Source organism: Hippichthys cyanospilos, chromosome 16, assembly GCF_059441005.1.
Source record: "Hippichthys cyanospilos isolate Australia breed blue-spotted pipefish chromosome 16, RoL_Hcya_1.0, whole genome shotgun sequence".
NCBI lineage: Eukaryota > Metazoa > Chordata > Actinopteri > Syngnathiformes > Syngnathidae > Hippichthys > Hippichthys cyanospilos.
Window position 1 is genome coordinate 11,680,602 of NC_142384.1, and position 22,127 is coordinate 11,702,728.

General features: G+C 43.2%; 1 protein-coding gene across 5 annotated transcripts in view; it reads right to left on the reverse strand.

Annotated features, from left to right (window-relative positions):
* The window catches only part of tnrc6c1 (trinucleotide repeat containing adaptor 6C1), a 38,090-nt gene that overhangs the window by 13,949 nt on the left and 2,014 nt on the right, over positions 1 to 22,127 (reverse strand). For 4 of the 5 annotated variants that reach the window (XM_088436493.1, XM_088436490.1, XM_088436491.1 and 1 more), the window contains exons 2-5: positions 18,983 to 19,085; positions 18,628 to 18,649; positions 11,599 to 11,931; positions 776 to 3,268 (exon numbers count right to left, since the gene is read on the reverse strand). In XM_088436493.1, coding sequence (XP_088292619.1) covers positions 776 to 3,268; positions 11,599 to 11,931; positions 18,628 to 18,649; positions 18,983 to 19,045 — 2,911 coding nt within the window. In that variant the 5' untranslated portion in view covers positions 19,046 to 19,085. Of the gene's footprint in view, positions 1 to 775; positions 3,269 to 4,550; positions 4,742 to 11,598; positions 11,932 to 18,627; positions 18,650 to 18,982; positions 19,086 to 22,127 lie in introns of those variants that run through there. The other variant, XM_088436494.1, reaches the window with a different exon arrangement.

Sequence of the window (22,127 nt, forward strand, 5' to 3'; positions counted from 1 at the left end):
CATCTAGACAAAAGCACGCGGAAAGGAAGTCTCGTCACAATCAATTTTGCTTTTCATATCAGTAATGATGGGATTCGTGGAGAAAAGCAACCATGTTACTGATATTTCTCTGTGCAATTTTGTTTCTGCAAATGTTCTTGGTACCGTATATTTGGATATTAAAAAAAATGTACCGGTAGTTATTTTTCCTGCAAATTTTCCCTGTCTCTGGGCTGCAAGTATTATCTGGAATAATCGAGTCATGCACCCGCCCCCAAAAATGCTTTATAATGTCATTATTATTATATCAAATAATTTTAAAAGGTTGAAAGTGAGTTAGAGTGGATATGAATATTACTTATCATTTACACAGGTGAATTATTAGAAACAAACACTTGCCCATGCAAAAGTTGCATGGGGGGGGGGGGGGGGGGGGGGGGGGGCACTCCAGCATGCATCTGCAAGAAAGGTCAATTTAGAAAATGTTGGAAGCAAACCTGATTCCAGAAGAGCTTCGAGGCAGATAATTTAAGTCTAAGCATTTTTAAAGTTGACTTACTTGACTTTATTCCACTAGCCGTTGCTGCAACTAACAATTATTTTAATAATTGTCAAAACCAATTTTATTGATTGATCTTTTTTTCTTTAAAAAAAAAAAGGGTTTGAATCCCTTTTTGAAAAAAAAAATGCATTTTCTAATTGACACTGCAGATTTTTGGTCATGATTTGGTTGCTGGCTTGGTATTTGTCAGAAAATATTTATGTGCCGCAAATATAAATCATAACACTGTCTTACCTTGAGCTATCATCGGGCCCCTGCTGTGAGATGAGCCCGATTGGTGCTGCAAAACAGGATCCATGGGCCCGCTGGTGGGTCCTGGGTTTTGGGAATTCTGGGCATGATTTTGTATCGGTGCAGGTGGTCCTTGATAAGCGTGATTGTGAGAGTGGGAGTGACCGCTATTGGCGCCAATGAGGTTATTGCCTCCAGTGGTAGCTTTAGCTTGGGACATTCCTGGATTGTTTCTGTCCCACAGGTTGACAGATTTGTTATAGGTACCAGGATCACCCCAGGCGGAGGTCCCATCATCTATCTCAATCTTGCGTCGAATGGAGGGCGGAGACGGCTCTTCCCAACCGGTAGGTTCAGCGGAAGACTCCTGCTTCCCGCCGGTCCAGCTCTGCTTCACCGAGCCCGATGCGCTCCAAGAACTGATACCCCCTCCCATGCTACCACTCGGTCCATCCTGAGATTTGCCTACCCAGCCCTGGGGAGGGCCGGCGGGACGCGGGCTGACGGGATCACCCCAGCCCGGTTTGCCTCCAGTACCCGATGAAGGCATTCCCCAGCTTCGAGGAGTTTCCTTCCAGCCCCCCGTTTCTTCCTCCCAGGCCGAGTTGGGTGGATTCTTCTTTCTCTCGTCAAGATCTCCCCAATCGTTTGCAGAGTTGCTCACTCCGCTACCGCCCCAGCTGTGGGACGCTTTAGGGTGCTCTCCCCAGTTCTGAGTTGTCGGCTTGCTGTGAGAATCCTCCCACCCTGTTGACCTCTCTTCTCCCCAAGACTGGCCACTATTCTTGGCGATAGTGGAGGTGGGAACACCTTTTGGTAGATTTCCCCAGCCGCTCGGACCACTCGGGGGCTTAATGGTGTTGGGTTGATCTCCCCAGCCGGAGCTGGGCTGGTTACTAGCAGCTATGTTTCCTCCCCAACCTGAAGCTCCCTGAGAAGCAGGCACCTCGTTTTTGCTCCCAGCGTCAGTTCTTTGCGGGGTACCCATGTTAGTATTGGAAGGCCCCTGGCCATCACTCGGACCGGTCTGGGAGTCCCAGGATTCAGTGGCAATGTCATTCTTGGTTTTAGTATTGTCCATGTCCCACGATGTGTGCTGGCGGACAGGGGTTTGTCCCCATCCGGTATTGCACAACACCCTGGGGTCAAGATCCTGGGCAGGCAACAAAGGAGCGGGGGTATCTCTGGACAAACGGTGTTTGGACCTGGGATGCCCTTCCATGCTGTCACTGCTTCCTTCACTGGCAGCTGTTGTGCTCACAGCTCTGTTCCAAGAACTAGTCTGCGCATCTTGGGGAGGAGAGCTGGGGCCATCCCAGCCTCCCTGGGTATCTTCACTTTGTTTCTTACCCCAGTCTCCACTTGACTGCTCACCCCAGCCTCCAGGATTTGCTGACCCGCTCCCGCCCTGGCCCCAGCCAGAGTCCCAGCCAGACAACTCTTTAGACGAGGGTGCCTTTGATTCGCCATCAAGTCCCCATACGGAAGTATTATCTTCTCCATTGACCTGCTTGGCCCCCGATGACTGCTGACCCATTGCACCCAGGCCTCCAGATGAATTGCCCCAAGTAGGCAAGTGGCGGGTAGGACTCGGCTGTTCCTGCTTATTAACATGATTTGGTCCATCAGTTTTAAGGTTCTGAGGTTCTGAACTGAAAGACACATTCGTGGATGGGGTAGGGTGCGACTCCGATGCGTCAGAAGTCATTATGCTACCCCAGGCACTGCCAATACCCGAGGAGTTACTGTTAGTGTTGGCTCCAGTATAGGTGCTGGTCTGGGATGACGGGGGGCCAGTAGGATTACAGAAGTTTGGTGTAGATTGAGGGGGTGAAATGATGTTGGCTCCCCCTGAGCTGCCTGCCCCTGCCGCACCGGCGTCATGGCCCAACACGGGCCACGCAGCTGGGTTAGCATTAGGGTTCAAGTTCAAATTACAGTTGGTGTTGGAGGATGCCGAAGAGCCCCAGCCTCTGGTGCTGCCTCCCCCGGCTGGACTGTCATTTTTCCCTTCGCTGCCCACAGAGGTCTGAGACGGTCCGGACCCAGAGCCCCAGCGATTGGCTGCAACCTGGCTTGAGTGCATGTTGGTTCCAGTATGATTGGCAGGGCTGAGTCCAGTGCTGGCCTTACTGCTTGGGTGGCTGACAGGGAAGTGGCCTGTCTGGCTGTTGGCCCCTGTGGCCATACTCGCGTTACAACACCAACCGCTATTATTACTAGTACTACTACTACCGTTACTACTGGTACTACAAGTGCTACTGCTGCTGGTCAGTTGACCAGGATCAGTCTCCAAAGAGCATCTTCCTTGAGGAGCCTTGTTCTGGCTAAGAGTAATCGAAGGCCAAGCCTCTGTATCCTTCTGGTCAATTATCAGTTGATCACTGCAACTTGGATTTGTGGAAGTTGCAGCACTTGTGGCACTCCTGTCACCTGGCAGGTGTCCCCAAAGGGGATTATCATACTGAGCTCCCTGGCTGCTCTGTGGGGGCAGTTCTGCAGAGGAGAAGAAAAAAAGCAGAATATGAAAAAATGCATGAAAAAGGTGGCAAAGGAAGGGTTTTCAAGTTATACGTCATCACGCCCACATAGAACCTGAAATACCATGGCAACATAACAAGTCCACTTCTATTCTTAATCACAAGTGCTATGACTGAAAAACACTAACCATTATACAGGATCACTCGCAGTTGAACTCAAATCACAGTTTCCACATTTTTTGTGTCTATGAAGTGTCTATAATCTGTACGAAGGAAATAGACACGGCAATCGATCATATTAACAAACATCTTATTAATTGGCTGGGTTATTTTTTAGATTCCGGCTGCAAATGTGTTTCATGTAAACTCAAAATAACTCATTCATTGCCACTGATGGATATAGATATCAGAACGATTTTAATTGGCCTAGAAGTGAATAAGTTAACTATTTCACTACCAGACAGTTTATATAAATCTAAGATCGATTTTAACTGGGCTGGCAGTGAACGAGTTAAGTTGCGAAGACTTTTACCTCGGCCGCAAAGATAATAATGTGTAAAGCTATTTTTCATTTGACAATATATGTGCTGGTGCACAGAATAGAGTAGTATACTTTTTGAATTTTTCACCAGCAAGACAGTCACAGTCATGACCTCAGATTGGCATGATGCACGACTTGTCCGTGAGCTCCCATGCACGCAATCGCCTCCATCTGCCCGTACAACTAAAAGTAATACTCTGTATTATCATCTCCTGTAGCGCTTCCGAGGCAAAAATAAGTCCGGTGTCTGTGCATTGATCACACTGACGCCACATAATCGCTCATTTCGACTGAGGATGTTGTGACTGTTTACACGCCGGGTTACGCTTGCATGCAAAGGCTAGCTTTATGGTGATATGTAGGAAGCAATCGCATGGCACTCAGCATTAATACCAGCTTACTTGCTAAGGCTCGCAAACTAAAGTAGGGGGAGTGAAAGTGGCGTGAGAGTGAGGGGAAAAGAGGGCACTGTGTTTCGAACACACACACAGCGAGCGCACAGTCTTTCTGTAGCGTCACTCCGCCGAGAGGAGCAGGACCGCCATTTTCTCAGTCCTGAATTTGAGCCAAAAAGACTCAGAGCTAACGTCTCCGCCTGCGCCGTGTAAAAGCACGCATCGCCTCACACGCCGTGACATATGCAAAGCACAACTCCGGCGCCGGTGCCCACTGCCGCGGCAGGTTTAAAGCGCGTATGCACGAGCCACAAAAACAACCACGCAGAAAAAGCTCGGAGGAAGGGAAAGAGATGAAATACCTGTGGAGAGGTGCCTCCCGACCATCGTGCAAGGAACTAGGTTTTGTGCGACACGGGGACCATCCTTGTCTCAATATGTCTGCTTGCCTCACCAAGCCTCTGAGGCTCCTCTCTGAAACGCTGCCAAGAAGTTGCACAGCTCTTGCGCGGCATGAGACTACCCCCCCGTCCCCCCTCCCTCCCTACCTATTGCTTGCCTCCCTTCCTTCCTCACCCCACATGCTCCGTCCCTCCCACCAACATCGCTCTGGCTGGGTCTTGCCGCCTCTATCTATTGCCCCCCTCCCTCCCCGGCTTTATTTATATCACGCTCTATTCCTATCCCAACGACGAATACGCTCCCTCGCTGGAAATGTAAGCCCTCGGAGAAGGCAGGCTGGGGGAGGGGACGGCACAGCTGAAGTAATGTGGAGCAGTATTGTTGGTAGGTGGCGGATGGACCGCTAAGAGCGAGGCACTTATGCACTCAAATGGCAGGAGGGAAAACGAAACAAAGCGGGGCCCTTCTAAACGCAGCCTCGGATATTTTAACCTTTCACTAAATGGCGACACATATTTAGCCAAGACCACTTTGCGTGAAATTAGCACTGCCACGCACAATTGAAAACCTCTTTGATGGCTCGGAGTCAAGAGAAGGCAAAAAGCATACCACGCTGTGCCCCAAGCGGGGCATTACGTCACGATGTCTGTTTAGTCTTAATTAATGTAGACCGGCTACAACAAGTATCTCGTGCAACCTTTGGCTTAAAAGACTACAGAAACGACGATTATCGGCGAGGCCAAATATTGGTGCAGAAATTTGGCGTTTTGACAAATTGACATTTTTCAAAATAAAATGGATGATAAGAAGGGCGGCGCAATAAGGCAAAAAAATCAATTTTAGATTTTTTTTTCACAGTTATTCTCAACAATTACGATTTTAGTTGTAGTAAACCCAAACATTTTACATTTTTAATTTATTGAAAGAAAACAATAATGTATGATTTTAAAACTGTGTTTGTATAAACTTAACACATATATGAATAATTTGTGCCTAATGTTTAAATTCCACAATTAAGTAATTAATAATAACTATTGTAAAAATATCTTCTAAAACAACCCAACCAGTATTCTGCCACTTGTATAAAATATTGATTGAACTCATTTTAAAAAATGTTAAAATGACAAATCAATCCAATTAATTCATTTATTGCCCAGTCCTACAAATAAAAAATAAATATAAAACTGTCAACTTCAGGGAACTATTTGTTTAAATTTACAGATAACTGTCTGCTGAACCTGGGAACACTTAATCTTATCTTTTTATTTGAAAATAAAACAAAGATAAGTGAAATGTTACCGTTTCCGTTATTTTGAAAAGCATTTATTATTTCCCCGTTTTAAGTTTTCTCTAAACTTTTAAGACATTCCAGTAACCGCAGGAGAACTGTTGAGTTTTGTTGAATTTTAGAGCAAAAAAGTACATTGTTGAAAATGTATATAAAAAAAAAGTCAACACTACGAAAATCAGAAAAATTTTGAAATAAACTTGCATAAACATGCATGTCAACAAAGATGAGAGCATCTTAAAAAAAAAAAAAAAAATCCAACATTTTCCTACTAACTGAACATGAAATCGACTCGAAACATTAGTTATCATGACTAGTACGACTGAGTAATCCCAGGAAAATACATAAAGGTTTATCTCAATGAAAGACATGAAATAAGCCGTACTTAAATATGGTCCTGGAAAAGCATCAAGAGGTCAGAGCAGAGCAACACAACAGAGGATGACATACTTGTCAATTAATAGAAGGCATGGAGGAAACAGGAGACGAGGGGCTGAAAGCTTGGCAGAAGAAGAAAAAAAAAAAACAGCAGCAGCTCCCTGGATCAAGGCTGGCATTGTGCACTAGTGATACCAGTGCCCACACACCACAACACAATACGTCAATGTTTGGTGGAAAACAGTGCCGCTATGCTGGAGGTTCTGCCCGCTGAACCTCATGATTGTCAGGATGCAACACATGGGAGAGTCCGTGCTCTGAGTGACGTTCGGGGCAACACACTGCGTGTATTGTGAAACAGCTTTTTGCATGTATCAATATATAGCTCTAATAGTGCAGTAGTTCCCTAACTTGATAAATAATTGTAATAAATAACCGTAATTACAATATCGATCAATATAATCACGATTATCGTTAAGAGAGCTAGTCTGTGTTGCCTGGCTAAATCAGATCAATAGCAAAGCCCGAGATGGGCGAAAATGAAGCCTGGGAGATGCTTTTTGAATGACGGAGGGAGGAAGTGATCTAGCAGGGATGTGCAGGCCTCAGCTGGACTGATCCTGGCTTAATGAAGTCCCCCAGGGGCAAACAGACAGGATGGTTTGGAGCTGACCGCGCACGCTTGCCAACAAGAACTCTGACAAATACAAACACACCACTGCAAAAAAGCGATTTTGACCTTATTATTGCAACTATCACTTGTATTACTCTGCTAGCTTAATTCTGGTTGGATTACATATGAAAACGGTGGAGCAGCTAAAGTAATTCAACCAAAACGTTCTGAAAGAATCTCCCAAAGGTCAAACAAAACACAGTCCAAGTCGTGATTCACGACCAGGTACTTAAAGTATATATAACTTGCTTCGGCAAGTATGAGCAGAAGTATGTGTAAACTGCTACAGCGCCCAATGAGATATTAACTGTGCATTAAAAATGAAATTTCCGAGGTGACTCATCCAGCTTTTGTGGAGTAAAAAGAACTTACACTGATTTTGACCTTGATTAAAGAATATTAAGCACGTAGCTGAAAGACATCCACTGGTGTTATATCTACTTTGTAAGGTTTTTCACCTTTTTTCTATTAAGACCTAAAGATTATACGGGTGAAACGTACAGTAAGTGTGTTTCTTCTTTACATCACTACTATTAATAGCTCAATTACAAATGAATGGGGGAGGGAGAGCACAGACTTGCGTTTTTTAAAGTTCACATGCATGTTGTCATGTTTTCCCCTCCTCCCCTGAAAGGATAAACCAGGTCAAGGGCTTTCTCCAACATGCCAGTCTTAAAATAGCTCGCGCTCACACGCCTCCTCTTCATGAAAGAGCCTTGGGATATGGCGAGCGAGCCAAGTGAATGGCAACACGGCGAGCGAGACCGTCAGAAGAACGGCGAAGCTGACAGACATACATGTAGTGCGCACTAATCCTTCCTGCCTGGGGCCAGCTACATGCTACGTGCTGTGATGTTGTTTGTTAAGGCGGAGGTGCCAGAACACATGCGCAGCTCCGGAACAAATTGTGGCTGAGGAAACCGATAGAAAACACGAGGCGCCAGAGATGTGTCCTTAATGAAGAGTCGCTGTTTAATCACATCAAAAGACCTTGAAAAGGGAATCCCCAACGTTCTGGCGTCATCTGTGGAGCACATCAACTCAATCTAGCATACATGCTCGCTTCTTCACCAGCTATTTTTGTTGATGTCAGCCTCTATTGTGCACGGCGAAAGCAAAGCCTGGTATTTACTTTTAACAAGAGTGGTCAGAAATACGCAGTAAAAAAAATACCATGTATCGGTCGGCGCGCGGTCCATTCTGTCAAAACTGCAGCTGGCAAAAAGGGACACGTGGACATAGCAGGCAAGATAATCAGCCTTACTTTAAAAAAACAAACAAAAAAAAAAACCAGCATGTGACTTGCTAAAGTAAAAGGGGGTGAGCTAAGAAAAAGTGAATGGCCTTGACTGTATAAAAAATATAAAAGCAAGGACAATGCTTATAGCAAATCCCAAAATTCAAGTCACCTAAGCAATTAATTAATGTCAGGGAAAAACGTGGCTCCCAATTGTCTTTTTTTTTTTTATTTTGGCGAGATCTTCTTTTGGGAAAATCAGTGTAGGTATTTATATGTACAAATAGTAAAATTAAATTTTGATCAGGATCAAAATGTCTCTAATTATCAGCGTTGATATTTTTCATTTTGACGAATATTGGCAGTGGCCTTTAATTTTTTGTTTTCTTCATCAGGCCAATGAAAGATCATTTCGTAAGTTGGGTAAACCTGCGGGAATTGTATAATGATTTAAATGGAGCCTTTGAACTCCCGACACTTTTTGTTTTTGCTTGAACTTAAAAAAGTGAAGCGAGACATCAACATTTCAACTCGACTGAAATTTTGGATGACTTGGTTTACTGTAAAAAAACTTTGACGCTTTATTTATTTAAGCTTTCATTGAACATTCCGAGCGATAGGCCAGTAACCCAGTAACTGAATATCATTTTCAATTGACAGCAAAATGCCCACCTCTTAAGATAGAAAAACATAGGTGGATTTTGCTACTTAATTCATAATTCATAGTCCACGAGTGCCAGAACATATTGGTTGACTTCCCTTTTAAAGAAAAAGAGCTCTGTAGCTGCTTGATCATTTCGACACTGGCCCGGGAATCATTAAGAATGGCCGAAAAACAAAAACACATAGAAAAAAAAAAGATCTGATGATAGTAAGAAGAGAGCGTTCTTGTTGGACAACAAGTCACAATTTTTACGCAGCCAAGCTCTGCATGCGCATTCTGGCTTGGATTAGAGAAGGTAAACAGAACAATGTGAATGAAAGATGAGGAGGTATGTTCCAAGCCAGAACAGAGCACCACATTCTGCATTGATGTTGTTCTTTCCACCGAATAGTCATTTGACCAGTTAGCAGAATAAACACTCTCAGATGCTTTGTAGCAACGCATTTTACTCCACTTGAGAGTTTCTTCCCGCTCTTGTTGAAACAGGCCATAAGGATGCACTCAACGCTTAATCATTCCAGTGAATGCCGCACCGAAACAACGAGGGCTCCAAGATTGCCAGCGCGTTAACACATTATGGAACACAAACCATGAAGAACAGGGCTATAATCCAGCCTATATATGTTTCATCTCCAGATTTGTTTGCATGTCCTCGCGTAGTCAGCCACTCAACTGACACGGAGAGTGAAATGAGAAGCGGGGAGGCCTATCGAAGAGGGGAGGAGAGAAGCAGTAGCTTTTACCGTAAGCCATGAGTCACTCCAGCCCACAGCACTGGACCTCTGCCACGCTCGCTCCACCAATCTTTCTCTTCCTCGGGCTTTCTAGCGATGCCAAGCCAGGCCCACCGAGGTGTCCGGCCAACTAACTAGCCGCGTACGGCTTCTTCCCCCCAAAAACAGGAAATAGTCAGCAAAGCTCAGCAGAGTGTAGGAGGAGGACGAGGAGGAGGAGGGAAGCAAAAGATGTGGGATAACCGTCTCATTGCCATGGAGATGGAGCCGCATTCACATCATGCTTGCTTAAAGCGCTGACAGAAAACGCCGGAGAATCTGTTTCTTTGGGATATGCAGACACTCCGGAAGGAAAACACACAAACACATACTGTTATGCCAGCTGTGTTTACTCAGCGTTTTCTTCCTCTGGATTCCTTGATTCCCATTTGAAATTCCCAGCCAGACAGTGAAAATAAACAGCAGTCGGACGCACAGGTGGCTATACGTTGTTCCACAGTTACACTCGCTGCTCACAGGGCTCTTTTTTTTCCTTTGAATTGACAGAATTTTTTTTTTTTTTAGTGGTGTGGCCAGATTCGGTGCGGAGATGGCCAGAGAGTGATCAGGGGTGGCCGTGGACATACCTGGCCACCGCACAGCTCTGCCCCTGGCTATATACTGTACTAGCATGTACTGGACATAAAAATTGCTTTATGCATCTTGTCAGGTATCCTCACAGGGTGAGTAGCATGAGAATCGAAGCTATCGTTGATTTTTGGTATTCAGGTATCCCACTGAAAATTCAGTCAGGTATTCGGATACATCTATACTGTATATTTTTGAAATTTGACAGCTCTTGCCAAACATATGGAGGCACCTGAGCATTGCTAGCAGCTAATTTATGCTAGACTAGAGTCGTCGCAAAGTTTGGCAAAAGGTAAAGTACAATATGATGCCAGCGCAAGTTGTTTTTTAGCTCCCTTGAATAACGATTGAATGTAATTTCAGAATGCCTGTTGTATTGTTTATTTTGGGCTTAACGGTTTGTAACAGCGGGAGAAAAAGGAGTCAAATGGAGGAGACACGCTGGCAGGACCCAAACAACAAAATAAGAACACTGATAATAACGATTGCACTCCTGTGAAACAATTACTTCTATTTTATTTATTTTTTATTTGTATATTAGCGGCACTAAATAATGGATGGATGGATGGATTTATTCCATTCATGTTCCTATTCTTAATATGCACCAATCGGAGCAGCGCGACCAATTTCGTGGTATACGTAACTAAGATGACAACAAAGGCATTCTATTCTATTCTAACATCAAATAAAAGCATACTAAAGCATTTAAGTTTATATTTTATTTGGGATGGTAAGAATTATTTTGAAGTTGGCCACCTTACTGCTTCGGTGGCATGTTTTACTTACATGCATTAACAATTGTTGCTGCGATTGACTTTTCTTGTCTTATATTTAACTGAATTAGTCGATACAATAATAATTCTTGTACTAGCTATGGTATGGGCACCTGATTTCCTATCAATGTCAGGACGTGTGTATTCTTTAGCACACCGGTGTCAAACTCAAGGCCCGGGGGCCAGATCCGGCCCGCCGCGTCATTTTATGTGGCCCGCGAAAGCAAATCATGTAAGTTTCCACTACCCTTGCTAAACTCTGTTCCAAAACTTTAGCTTGTCGTGTATAGTGAAAAATAAAGTTGAGATTTTTCGGTTTGTTCCGTTACAGTAATGTAAACAATAAATGAACAAACTAGACTGCTTTACTTCTGATTTCAAAACAAGTAAGCCATCAATTTGCTGTGTACAGTAATAATACTATGAGACAATTTAAAATCGACTTGGTTTCCTCAACTTATTGGCCCAATGAAGGAAGTTCTCGCTACAAAACGACCCGCGAGAAAAATAAGTTTGACACCTCTGCTTTAGCACTTTTGCAGCGATAAGGTCGAGTCTAAACGCTCAATGACTTACAGCCCGCCTCGACGTTATGAACATGCAATAGAACTACCAAACGAGCATCTGCGCTGACCTGCAGGCGGGTTTGTTGAGGACGAATCGAGGCGGCTGGCAACTGGTGCTGCGGGTTCAGCGGCGGTGGGATGTCCCGTAGCGGTGAGCGCGAGGGTCCCAGAGGGGAGTGGCTGGCCCCTTTTTAGCAGCTGCTTGTGCTCTTGCTGGCGGAAGCGCGGCGGTACCTCTCTGGCTGGGTGTCGCTGTTGGAGCGGAGTCTGTGAGGTGGTCTGAGGCTGGCCTCCGCTGGGGGCGCGCTTGCCATCGCCACTGTTTGGGGGTACGGGCGGGGAGGCGCTGGGGTTGGCAGGGGGGAGAGGAGGGACGGGGTCGAGCTTGGCAGAGTCTGGCACTGTTGAAGAAAAAGCAGAATTGCAGGAGTTAACACGAGAAAGAATATGTAGGTGTTGGTAGCTGCCATTGACAAGGTACAGACCGATTATTGGCTGATATTTGGCATTTTGATGAATAGCAGCCTTCTTCTTTTTATTAAATGTTATTATTATTTAAATCTGATGGCCAATTATGCACCAATTTCAAACAGTTAGCTTCAGGAAACTTTCAATTTTCACTTAACTTTATAAGAGATTTTGCTGACCGTGGGAACACTACACCTTGTATTTTACGTCGTTTGAAATAAAAAGAAAGATAAGTGAAATTTTGTTGTTTTAACATTTTTTAGGACTTTATTTAAAGTTTAAAATTTTCCCAACAAAAAATTATATCAAGATGCAAGGAGGGGCACGATTGATTTTTTGGGGGAGAATCCAGAGGATTCTAATAATGTCACAGTCTTCCTGTCATATTCATTCAGGCTTAAAGCATCGCCAAGAATTTAGGAAACCGCCATTTTGCCTGGTCAGAGATTAGAAGAGATGATTCAAGATTCTTAAAATGAACTTTAAAGCCATTTCAAGTTTGAAGGCAGGTTTGTGATTTTAATGGACTGAGCATCACATTGGACTCTTAATGACTTAATTGTTAAGCGTAGTCCTTTTGAGTAGAAGCAAAAGGTCAAGAGGTCCCATCCGAGGTCAAATAGGATTATCTTGTCAAGGGTCACAGAGTGGGTGCTGGGTCAGATGCATTATGGGCATCGAGCACAGAGAATAATCGCCTCTCAGCGTGAAGCATTACATAATATGGACGCCGGTAAACTAGAATGTAAACAGGAAGTAATAAACAAGCTTGTAGCATCCACACGCTGCCCAAGGAGATTATGGGATGTAAACTGAGCCAATGGGATGCTTTTCTCCTTCTATTTCTTCACAGTAATAAACAACGGGAGTAAAATAACCACTTTGACACGAGTGAGGAAGAACGGTGCTCTGTCATTGGCTCAGCTTCGAAGTGTGCGCATTGAAGCAATGAGGACTCAAATGCACACTCACACACACACACACACACAATCCGAGAGGCCGGCCCAACACACACAAAAGTGAAGCGTTATGCAACACTGAGGCCCACACTGAGGGGAGGACAAAACGTTGTCGCTCAGCCTATAGCCAGCCGCTTGCTCATACAGTCAGACGGCCAGTTTAGCGTTTTGTCTAGTGCATGTATGTTTCTCTCGTGTAAGTTGGTGCCCCCCAGTGGGCTATAACCTGGGAATGAGCCCGTTTCCTGCAACCCTCTCTTTCATTCACTATTTAAGCCGTCTTCCATTATTTCGATGCTCTTTCACTATTATCGGAGTACTACAGAAGATTATTCCTCATAAAATCTCTGTTTAATAACAGTTATGGAAGCAATTTTTTTACATCGTCGGGACTCTCTGCGTGACGTCGATTCTTCTGGAAGCTTTGGGGGGGGGGGAGGGGAAAGTGGGGGCAGCTGCTCTCCCAGCCAATCAGAAAAGGGCGATAAAACGCGCGAGAAGGCGGACGGGGAGGGAGGGAGGGAGTAAGAAAAAGAGAGAGAAGATCCTCAGGAACGGAGGGAAAGAGGTACAGCAAGCAGTGAAGAGAATGATGTGTGTTCAAGACTCCGCCCCTTAGCGAACGCCACTGCAAGCTCCAGTCTCACTGCCGGAAACCAGCTTAGGTTGACAATCCGCTTACAATTAGAACACTACTTGCCTTCAGAACGCCACGTTGCTGAAGAATCTCGTGTTAAAGGGAATGTAAATATAGGTATGATTGCATAAAAAAAATGTAAATGCAGAATAAAGGGCCCCGAAGCACAGCCCCTTTACTTTAGTCATAAGAGATCAGTCACCTTCTCCGACAGCCTATTTGCAAAACACCGTCCTCAGCTGCGCGGGCGCACAGGAGAATTCCCGGTTCATCAAAAATGCACATCAAACCGCCGCCTGCAGGCTATGCGCGCCTCACACGGAGGAGGCTACCTCATTTCCCACTTTAAAAGGCATCGGAATATTTCAGATAGGGAAAGATGATAGCGTGCTTGGCGGGTTGTTTAAGACCTCAATGTTGAAGGGTGGGGGGGGTGTCTGGGGAGCTATCACAGCGACCAGGTGGGCGGAAGAACGGGAGAGGGTTCCGAGCAATTTTTAAGTGATCTCCTGGGTGGAAGCACAAAAACATGACCTTGAAGATAGGAAAAGACCAATCTGTGTGTTTTAGCGGATGGAGGCGCTAAAGCAGCATTGAATCAACAATGAGGTCTCTGTAATATGTACAGTAGGTCGCTTAGGACTGTTGTGATGCAGAGTTGCTGCTTGTACAGTCACTGATAAAAGCTTTTAGAGATGCAACTAAAGATATTAATTTATTAATTGACAGAGCAATTGGATTTTGAACATAGTTTTGACAGTTTCAATCACAAAGACGTATTTTTACTTTTGTTAAGATTCCAGACAGTCTCAGATACTTATTCATATTATTTTCTTTTTACCATACAAAAGGACGGTCTAAGAATTGTTGGTCGTGAATACGCTTTCCATTCTTTTATTCAAAAAACAGGGTGTTTGGGATATTTTTTTCTTATGATTTAATTTCTGGTCTGGTCTGTTAGAAAATTGGCAACATTATTGAGAGGTTTTTTTTTGAAGTAAAAAAACCAAGGGGATGTTCGATGTCACTTTTTTTTTCCAAGCCGATGCCAGTATGAGTACTGAATACTTGAGTAGCTCTCGATAACAAACACAGTATTAAGTTTGATACGTAAAAATTCGCCACAAAACAATGACAAATCAATTTAAAGGAAACAAATACACAGCACAGGCCAAATATTTGGACACTCCATTTTTTTTTTTTAAGGTAACGATGGCCACTCATTTTCCTAATATGACAGTTGTCAAATAAAGCTGTTAACTGTGTATTAACCTGACTTCTGTGCAACTGATGGTTCCAACCCCATTATTGAAGCGAAAACATTTTACACATTAACCCCGACCAGGCACGTGCGCAGTTAGAATATAAAACATGTTTTCAGTCCAAAACTCAATGTGTTCATTCACTTTTCAGAGAGAATCTACAATGTAAATAGTCATAAAAATATAGAAAACACATGTTTACAAACTCCGACGTTTGTATGACGAGCAGTCGTAGCATAATTTCGCCGCTTATGTCGAGTTGTCTGTCTTAGTCAGTATTGATGCTGGCTTAGTTTAAAATCAAGAGTACTTAGCGAATGGATTGATGATGTGCCCGACAGCACATTTCAGCACTCAAAACTTAGGTTAGTGAGTGATTAGGAGCTTTCCAAAGCTGAGCCTCTAATCTGCAAAAAGAAGGCCTGGAGAACATTTTGTGTTTATCCCTTTATATTACAGGTTGTCTGGCATGTAGATTCGGTTTGGGTTCAGTGGAGATATGAGGCTAATGTTACTCTTTTTCTACAATAGAATGGTTTGACAATTCTGTTGCAGATTGTACTGGCTTGGCAACTAAAAAAAAGTGAAAATTATAATAGTATAGTATACTAGACTTTTGTACAGTGCAAAGAGTGGTGTGATGAGACTATCAAAATGTCTTTGGGAACGTTGCTCTGCGCCCGTGGGCTTCAAAATTAGAGCACCGTGTTTCACAAGAGAGATGATTAAAAATGCTTAATTAGAAATGAATGAATATGACACTGTAGTTAAGAGCGAAGACCTTCCCTCCGTGCGCGACATTTTCTGCAGACAGAAACTATTTGAGAAAAAAAAAAAAATGCAGTTTAACAGCATTTTGTGGGGTATTCACCCCCCATCACGATCAATGACACCAAACACTCATGAATAAATTCAGAACAACCACAGTTGAACTTGAAAAATGAGTTTAGACAGTTTAGCAAATACAGACATGATATCCGGACATTTAATGTTATATTGTGGCCTAATTCGTAACAGCCATAAAAAACAAACAAAGGATTTCGATTGACGTTTAAAAAAAACATTGCTCTTGGAAGATGACGTGATATGTAAAAAGAGGTGGCGGTGCGATGACAAAAAGCAAGCCCTCACTGAACGCACAGCAATTTATGACTCGCCAACACAAAGCACTGGGTGTAATTAAAGCCAATGTGGAACGGAAAATTAATTTGTTGCGAAATTACCGCCGCAACACAACTTTGTAATAATGTTATCGTTTATTGCACTATAAATGCAAGCCGTGACGTGTATTCACTTCATACGCCGCCTCGCATAGAAACGCCAGGCACAATAACTCATTAACCCCAGCGCTTATTGGTGGCAGACGGCCTCTGCTATCATGGGGCATAATGTTGATTACGCTCATCTGTCCGCCACTCCCTTCCCATCCAGCCGTTGGCCCTTTAACCTTTTGAGGTTGACGGGTGGTCAGTAAAATGCAATAAAGGAATTGTAACTCCAAACTGATTGATCAACAATTGATCACATGTGGTAAACTAAGCTGGAAACCAAACTCATCAAGTGGCTTTGGGAGCATGCTAACTACTAACTAGCAGCTTGTAACCGCTGTTTTCTGTTTGAGGCTAAACTTTAAAGGAGGTTTAATTAGGAGATTGAAAAAAAAAAACATGCTTGAAAAGAGAAAACAAAATTCTCGCCGTATAATCTTAATAGAGTACCGTCACAGGTTGTTGTGTCATGCATTCATAGTTGTGGTTCCCAAATGGGGGTACGTGAGGCACTTCAGGAAATACGTGAGATTTCATTCAAATTTCTGCATGGATCTGGCTTTTAATACAGAGAGGGAAACAGTCTATTTTCCTTTCAAATGAAGAACAAATTCATTGGAATGGGAAGCAACTTATTCCTAAATTGTGTTGTACCGACTTCTTTGCAAAATTTTAAATTCCTTTATTTTGTTATGCTTTACACGGGTGTGGATTGTCATTCAGGATGCAATTTCCCGGCAGATGAGCCAGAATTAAAGCAAGCGGTTGCACAATCTATTTTCTCGAGTTCTGGATACTAATGCAAACAAGTTTATAAAATCGTACTTGTATGGCACAGCTCTCTGTTTTAAGCCTTTTTGTTTTTCTAATCAGAATTCTGTTCTCAGAGTACCAGGGGTGCATCAAACATCTTATTGTAAGGAACATTTTTGATTTGACTTTCCCCTTTAAAAGTCAGTTTCAAAAAGGCTAAAACAGTCATTGCTGGAAATGAGGCTTTTTCCTTAAGTCCTGCTGCAATATGACTGGCTAATAGCAAAGACCTAAACAAGCAGACTTTTGAAGGTAATAAAGAGAGCTAAAACATGTTGAGCAGAGGGAGGAGGGGCAGCAGTACACACGCATACCACACACAGGAGGCGAGAAAAACGTGAGCAGACAGAATTGTTATAAAAAATGTGTGACAGCAGCAAACAACCCAAATCTGGCCACATTTCTATTCTATTTATTCTTTATTTATGTATAATTGATTCTATTTATCATTCGGATTATGAATATGCACCAATCGGAGCAGAGCTCCCAATTTTGTCGTATACCTTTGTACAATGACAAAAAAAAGCTGTTGTTGTATTCTATTCAATGACAAAATGAGGGCAGCAAAAATTAAGGTCTAAAACGACTGTTGCGACCAAGACACCGATTCCATTCATTTCTGAAGCCCAATCAGGCATCAAATATGTTATGTTTGTAACTGTTTGTCACATTGGGACAAGCAGACTGCCTGGGTGTCACAGACACGGGCCAGTTGATCCCACAATGGGCCCCCTCAACCACCTAGGCAAACAGGAAACCAGAATGTGTTCTCTGTCTGTTTCTTTCCCTTTAGCATGCTCGCTTTTTGGCCGCTACTTCCAGCCCACTTCGCAAGACCAGAAACCACAACAATTCATTCCATCTTGCTCCTTATAGCCAAGCTCTTTCCCTCAGATCCTTCCTGCTTTGGTCCCAGGGTGGACCTCCTGGTTGAATCAGGCACCAGCGGGTGTTCTGTTACTATGGCGCTCAGGGTATTCCTGGAGATCTCCTGCGTATGGAGGGCTGTTTATTCAGACTCCGCAACATCCCTCGTCTCCTAATTAGCTCCCTGTATGCTGAGCACCAACATCACAGAAACACAGTCTCATTAAGATGGATTTTTTTTTTTTTTTTTTTTACTCTGTCCTTTTTTTGTCTGTCATTGTGGTTTTCCTTTGCTATGAAATGACCGCATCACATTAGTAAATGGATTTGAGCTCCAGATATTGATCTGGGCACTCCTTATTCAAACTTAATTGATCTCCGACAAAACCCGCTGTTTATCAAAACTTTTCAGCTGCAGCTTTGCGCTGGGATAACATCTCAAAAAGCAAACCACGTGCATGAACGTATGGCAGATTGTCGGCAACTAGGGGAAAGAATATAGGTCAGATTGAAACTGAAACAAAACGAAGCAGATGATCCAAACTACACTAACTTAGATCACACATCCATGTTGGCTTTCCCTGGTTTGGGGTGGTCTGTTCAATTTTATTCCAAATTTTACACACCCTTTGCCTCAGCATCATTGACTTTTGTTTTAATGCATTTTGCTCTCATTTGTATTCCTTGGAGTCTCATTGCCAACCTCAGGAGCAACTGAGGAATCCACCAGGGGGCCAGAGAAGCAGCTGCACTAGCGATAAATCATTCCAAGTCTTTTTTAGGTGTACGATACAAAAAAAAAAAAAAAAAAAAGGCAACTCACCTTTGGTTATCTGTTTGGTGTCCTGAAAAACAAAAAAAAAAAAAAAAGTTCAAAACAACATCAACTGCAGCGCAGGAGAACCTGCGGTCGGAACAGAATGTGCTCATAAAAAATAGCATAATTGCCTGAGAGTTTTCAGAAAACAAGGAAAAACAAAAATAAATCAATTACAATTTACTCTAAAAGGATTGAAGGAGGTTGTGGGGTCGGTTGTACGTAGATGGTGATGATGTCAGAAAGACAAGGACATGTCAAATGTACATTTTAAGTAAAAAAAAAAATACACTTTTGAGAAACCACACAATGCAGCATTATTGATTAAAAGCCATGGAGCAAAAAAAAAACGACGCCTTACCTTCTTCGGAGCAGCTTCTTTCTTTTTCTTCTCTTCTTGCTTTTTCTTTTTCTTATCTTCCATCAAATGCTTTTCAACTTGTATTTGTCACTTCTTCTCTCAGCTGGAAAAAAAAAAGTTTCATGGTAACTCATATGCTGAATGCTGGAAGTGTAGTTTTATTGGCGGATAGATGATCTTTCGTAGGCCGGATTATCTTCACATTTTTGAAATGTGTAATAATCAAATTCCAAATATATTTTTTCGCTTGCCATGTCTCTGACTATATCTGAATTGTGTCACACATCCGGCCTTGATGATGAAGTAAACACATCTGTCATTGGTGATTGGTAAAAAAAATGGCGATCAGAAATATAAGAAATATCCATTTAAGTGAGTTGTATGTATTTAGAAAATTAATCTCAAACTTGTAGAGGTTATATACAGTTACATACCGTTATAGAGCCTGGAATTTATTTATGGGTTAAATACGGACGCTTGATCTGGGAGATTATACTGTATATTTTAATTATAACGTATTCTTTTTCACTCAGACAAAACATGGTTTATACTCCTAAAGTAGTGAGCAGCCATTAGCAGCAAGAGGGCACGGTTACAAAGAACACCAGCCAATGAGCTCAGCGTTGTAGCGGAATTACAATCCCCTCCGTCAGAACAACAGGATTATAGCCGGGCGTCCCTCTTAAAACCAGACACTCACTGTGACGCCAAACGTAGGCGGAATGAAAACAGAAAGATGCAGATGCGCACGCACAAGGCAGCCTACGACAGCAGGTGGAGGATCGGCAGGAAATGGAGAGGCGGGTGGGGGGGGGGCAAATGCACAAGGTGAAACGTGCGTCTGTTGACACATATAATTTCTGTGGAGATGGAAAGGCTGCTGCTGTCTTTGATAGGGATGCTTCCGTTACACGTGTGGGGGAGATGGGGGGAGGGGTGCGAGACGGCAGGCACTGGGCACAGCGCCAGGAATGCCAATGCTGCAGACCAAACAAGAACGTGGCGAAGCTTTGGGAGAACGTTCGCCAGCGACTGCATGCAGCAGCTGCAAAAACAGCAGTGCAATTCTGCTCAGACAAAAACATATACATTGAAATCAGTTTGCCATTTTGGGGATTATTTTTAGGATATGAAAAAACTGGCTGGAGAGACGCTTTGTTGCTTCTGCAGTACTGCTGAACGATGTTGAAAAAACAGAGGACTGGAATGAGTAATTGATTTATCGAAAACTAATCAATTAGCAAAATAATGGATTATCATTTTTGGCATGTGATTATTCAGTTTGAGACTTCATTTAATTTGTCCAAAAGCCCAGAATTTCAACATATAAGCACACTTGTTATTAGGGCCCGACCTGATTTTTTTTTCTGCAGAAAATAATACGATTACCTAGTCAATTAATTTTCAAAATTATAATGACTAAAACGTTTCGTTTCCTCCCAATTCATTTCAATAGGTGTAAATAAAATGATAATTTCCACTATTTAACTGTGGGGGTTGTGTGAAAAGTTGTGGTATCCAGGTCCAAATTTTGAATACATACTGTATATATATATATATATATATATATATATATATATATATATATATATATATATATATATAGACTAATAGATTACTAAAATAATCGTTAGTTACTTAAAATTGCAAGTGGCTTACGATCACCTTGTTTAAACTTAACAGATGCAACATCTTGAAGGCACAGTGACGCAGAAGAAGAAAACCACAGCGGCCGCTAAAACCAAACCGCTAGGCAAGCAGGCCATCCATGCGTTCTCTGCAAAGAGGATTGGGCTAAAGTACTTGAAGCTATTCTCAGGTTGGACAATGTTAATGCTTTCTGACAACGAGAAAAAAAAAGGGAAAGCTGTGGCGCGCTACCAACTGAAGCCTCAAGACTTACTTGTACCGACCACTGAATGAGCCCCTGACAGTCAAAAATAATAATGTAACCACTTTAACAATTTATCATCATCACAGGTTTTCACACCTTTATAGTTCACTTTGGTTCAGCGGTGGGGCAAATTATCAATATCATAATAGAATTGTATTGATTTTGCTCATGGTACACTATTACATGCGCCAAATATCAAAATTATGGCTACAAGTAACCAATGTCCATATGTCCAGTTTTCACCTCTCCCGCCATCACTGGTTGGTCCCATGACCAAATTTGCAACTCTTGCCCAAAATCAGTAAGCAGCAGTCTCCTGGTTTTACACACTACCTTGTAGTTGCACCAGCATTGTGAGATTTATGGTTGACCTACAACTTCATTGGATTGCTTTGACCAGGAGCACCCAAATGTGCCAGTTCGATGACCTGACCAAAGTAAAGCGCGCTCGTGTGAAATAACTATTATTTAGCTGCCCGAGAGAGTGGACAAAGCAAGTTTTGCATTCTCGAATCGGCTTCAGAAATGTGAGCGTTACAGTAGCTAGCGAGTGGTCAAGTAGTTATGACTGCGGCTTAGGACTGAATGGGTTTAGGTTTGGCTACCCCAGATCATTGACAAAGAGAAAACAAACCAGCTAATTTGGTCTAAAATAATAGTACAACCAAAAGGGAAGTAGCTTTGATATTTACGTTTCAAGACAGCAATAGTCTGCCGCTGACAGCATGTAAGGTCATCCTGACCACCGAGGACTCAACGAACCATCTGACCGCTGACACCGAAACCCAGCAGGACTGGCAGCGTGCCCCTCGGCCTTGCGCTCGACGTCTGACCTAAGCTCTAGAGTCATCAGAGTATTTAGAGGTCTGTTTGTGTTATAGAGCCCCCCTCGGCGCCTCTCTGTGAATACACACTACTTCTTTCACGGGCTCAGGGGGGCTGACCGAGGCCCCGTGACCTGGCCTCCCCACGCCGCCCCGCTTTAAACTCTTCCTTTCCTTTTTGCTGCCTCCTCATCCTCTGCCAACCCCAAATTAGGAACTACAGCACGTTAGCAAAGCAAGGGGGTCGGTGGCTGACGTCAATCTGGCCTCTGCAAGCATCTGGGTGCTGCTGGGGAAGCTGTTGTGTAGTAACTGTTGTGAATGGCTTCTTTTCTAAAACACATTAGGGGAATGTCACCTAAAAGTACACACCCCAGACAGCAGGGCCTGAGCCAGGATTCGAACACAGGGACTCATGTCCGTGAGG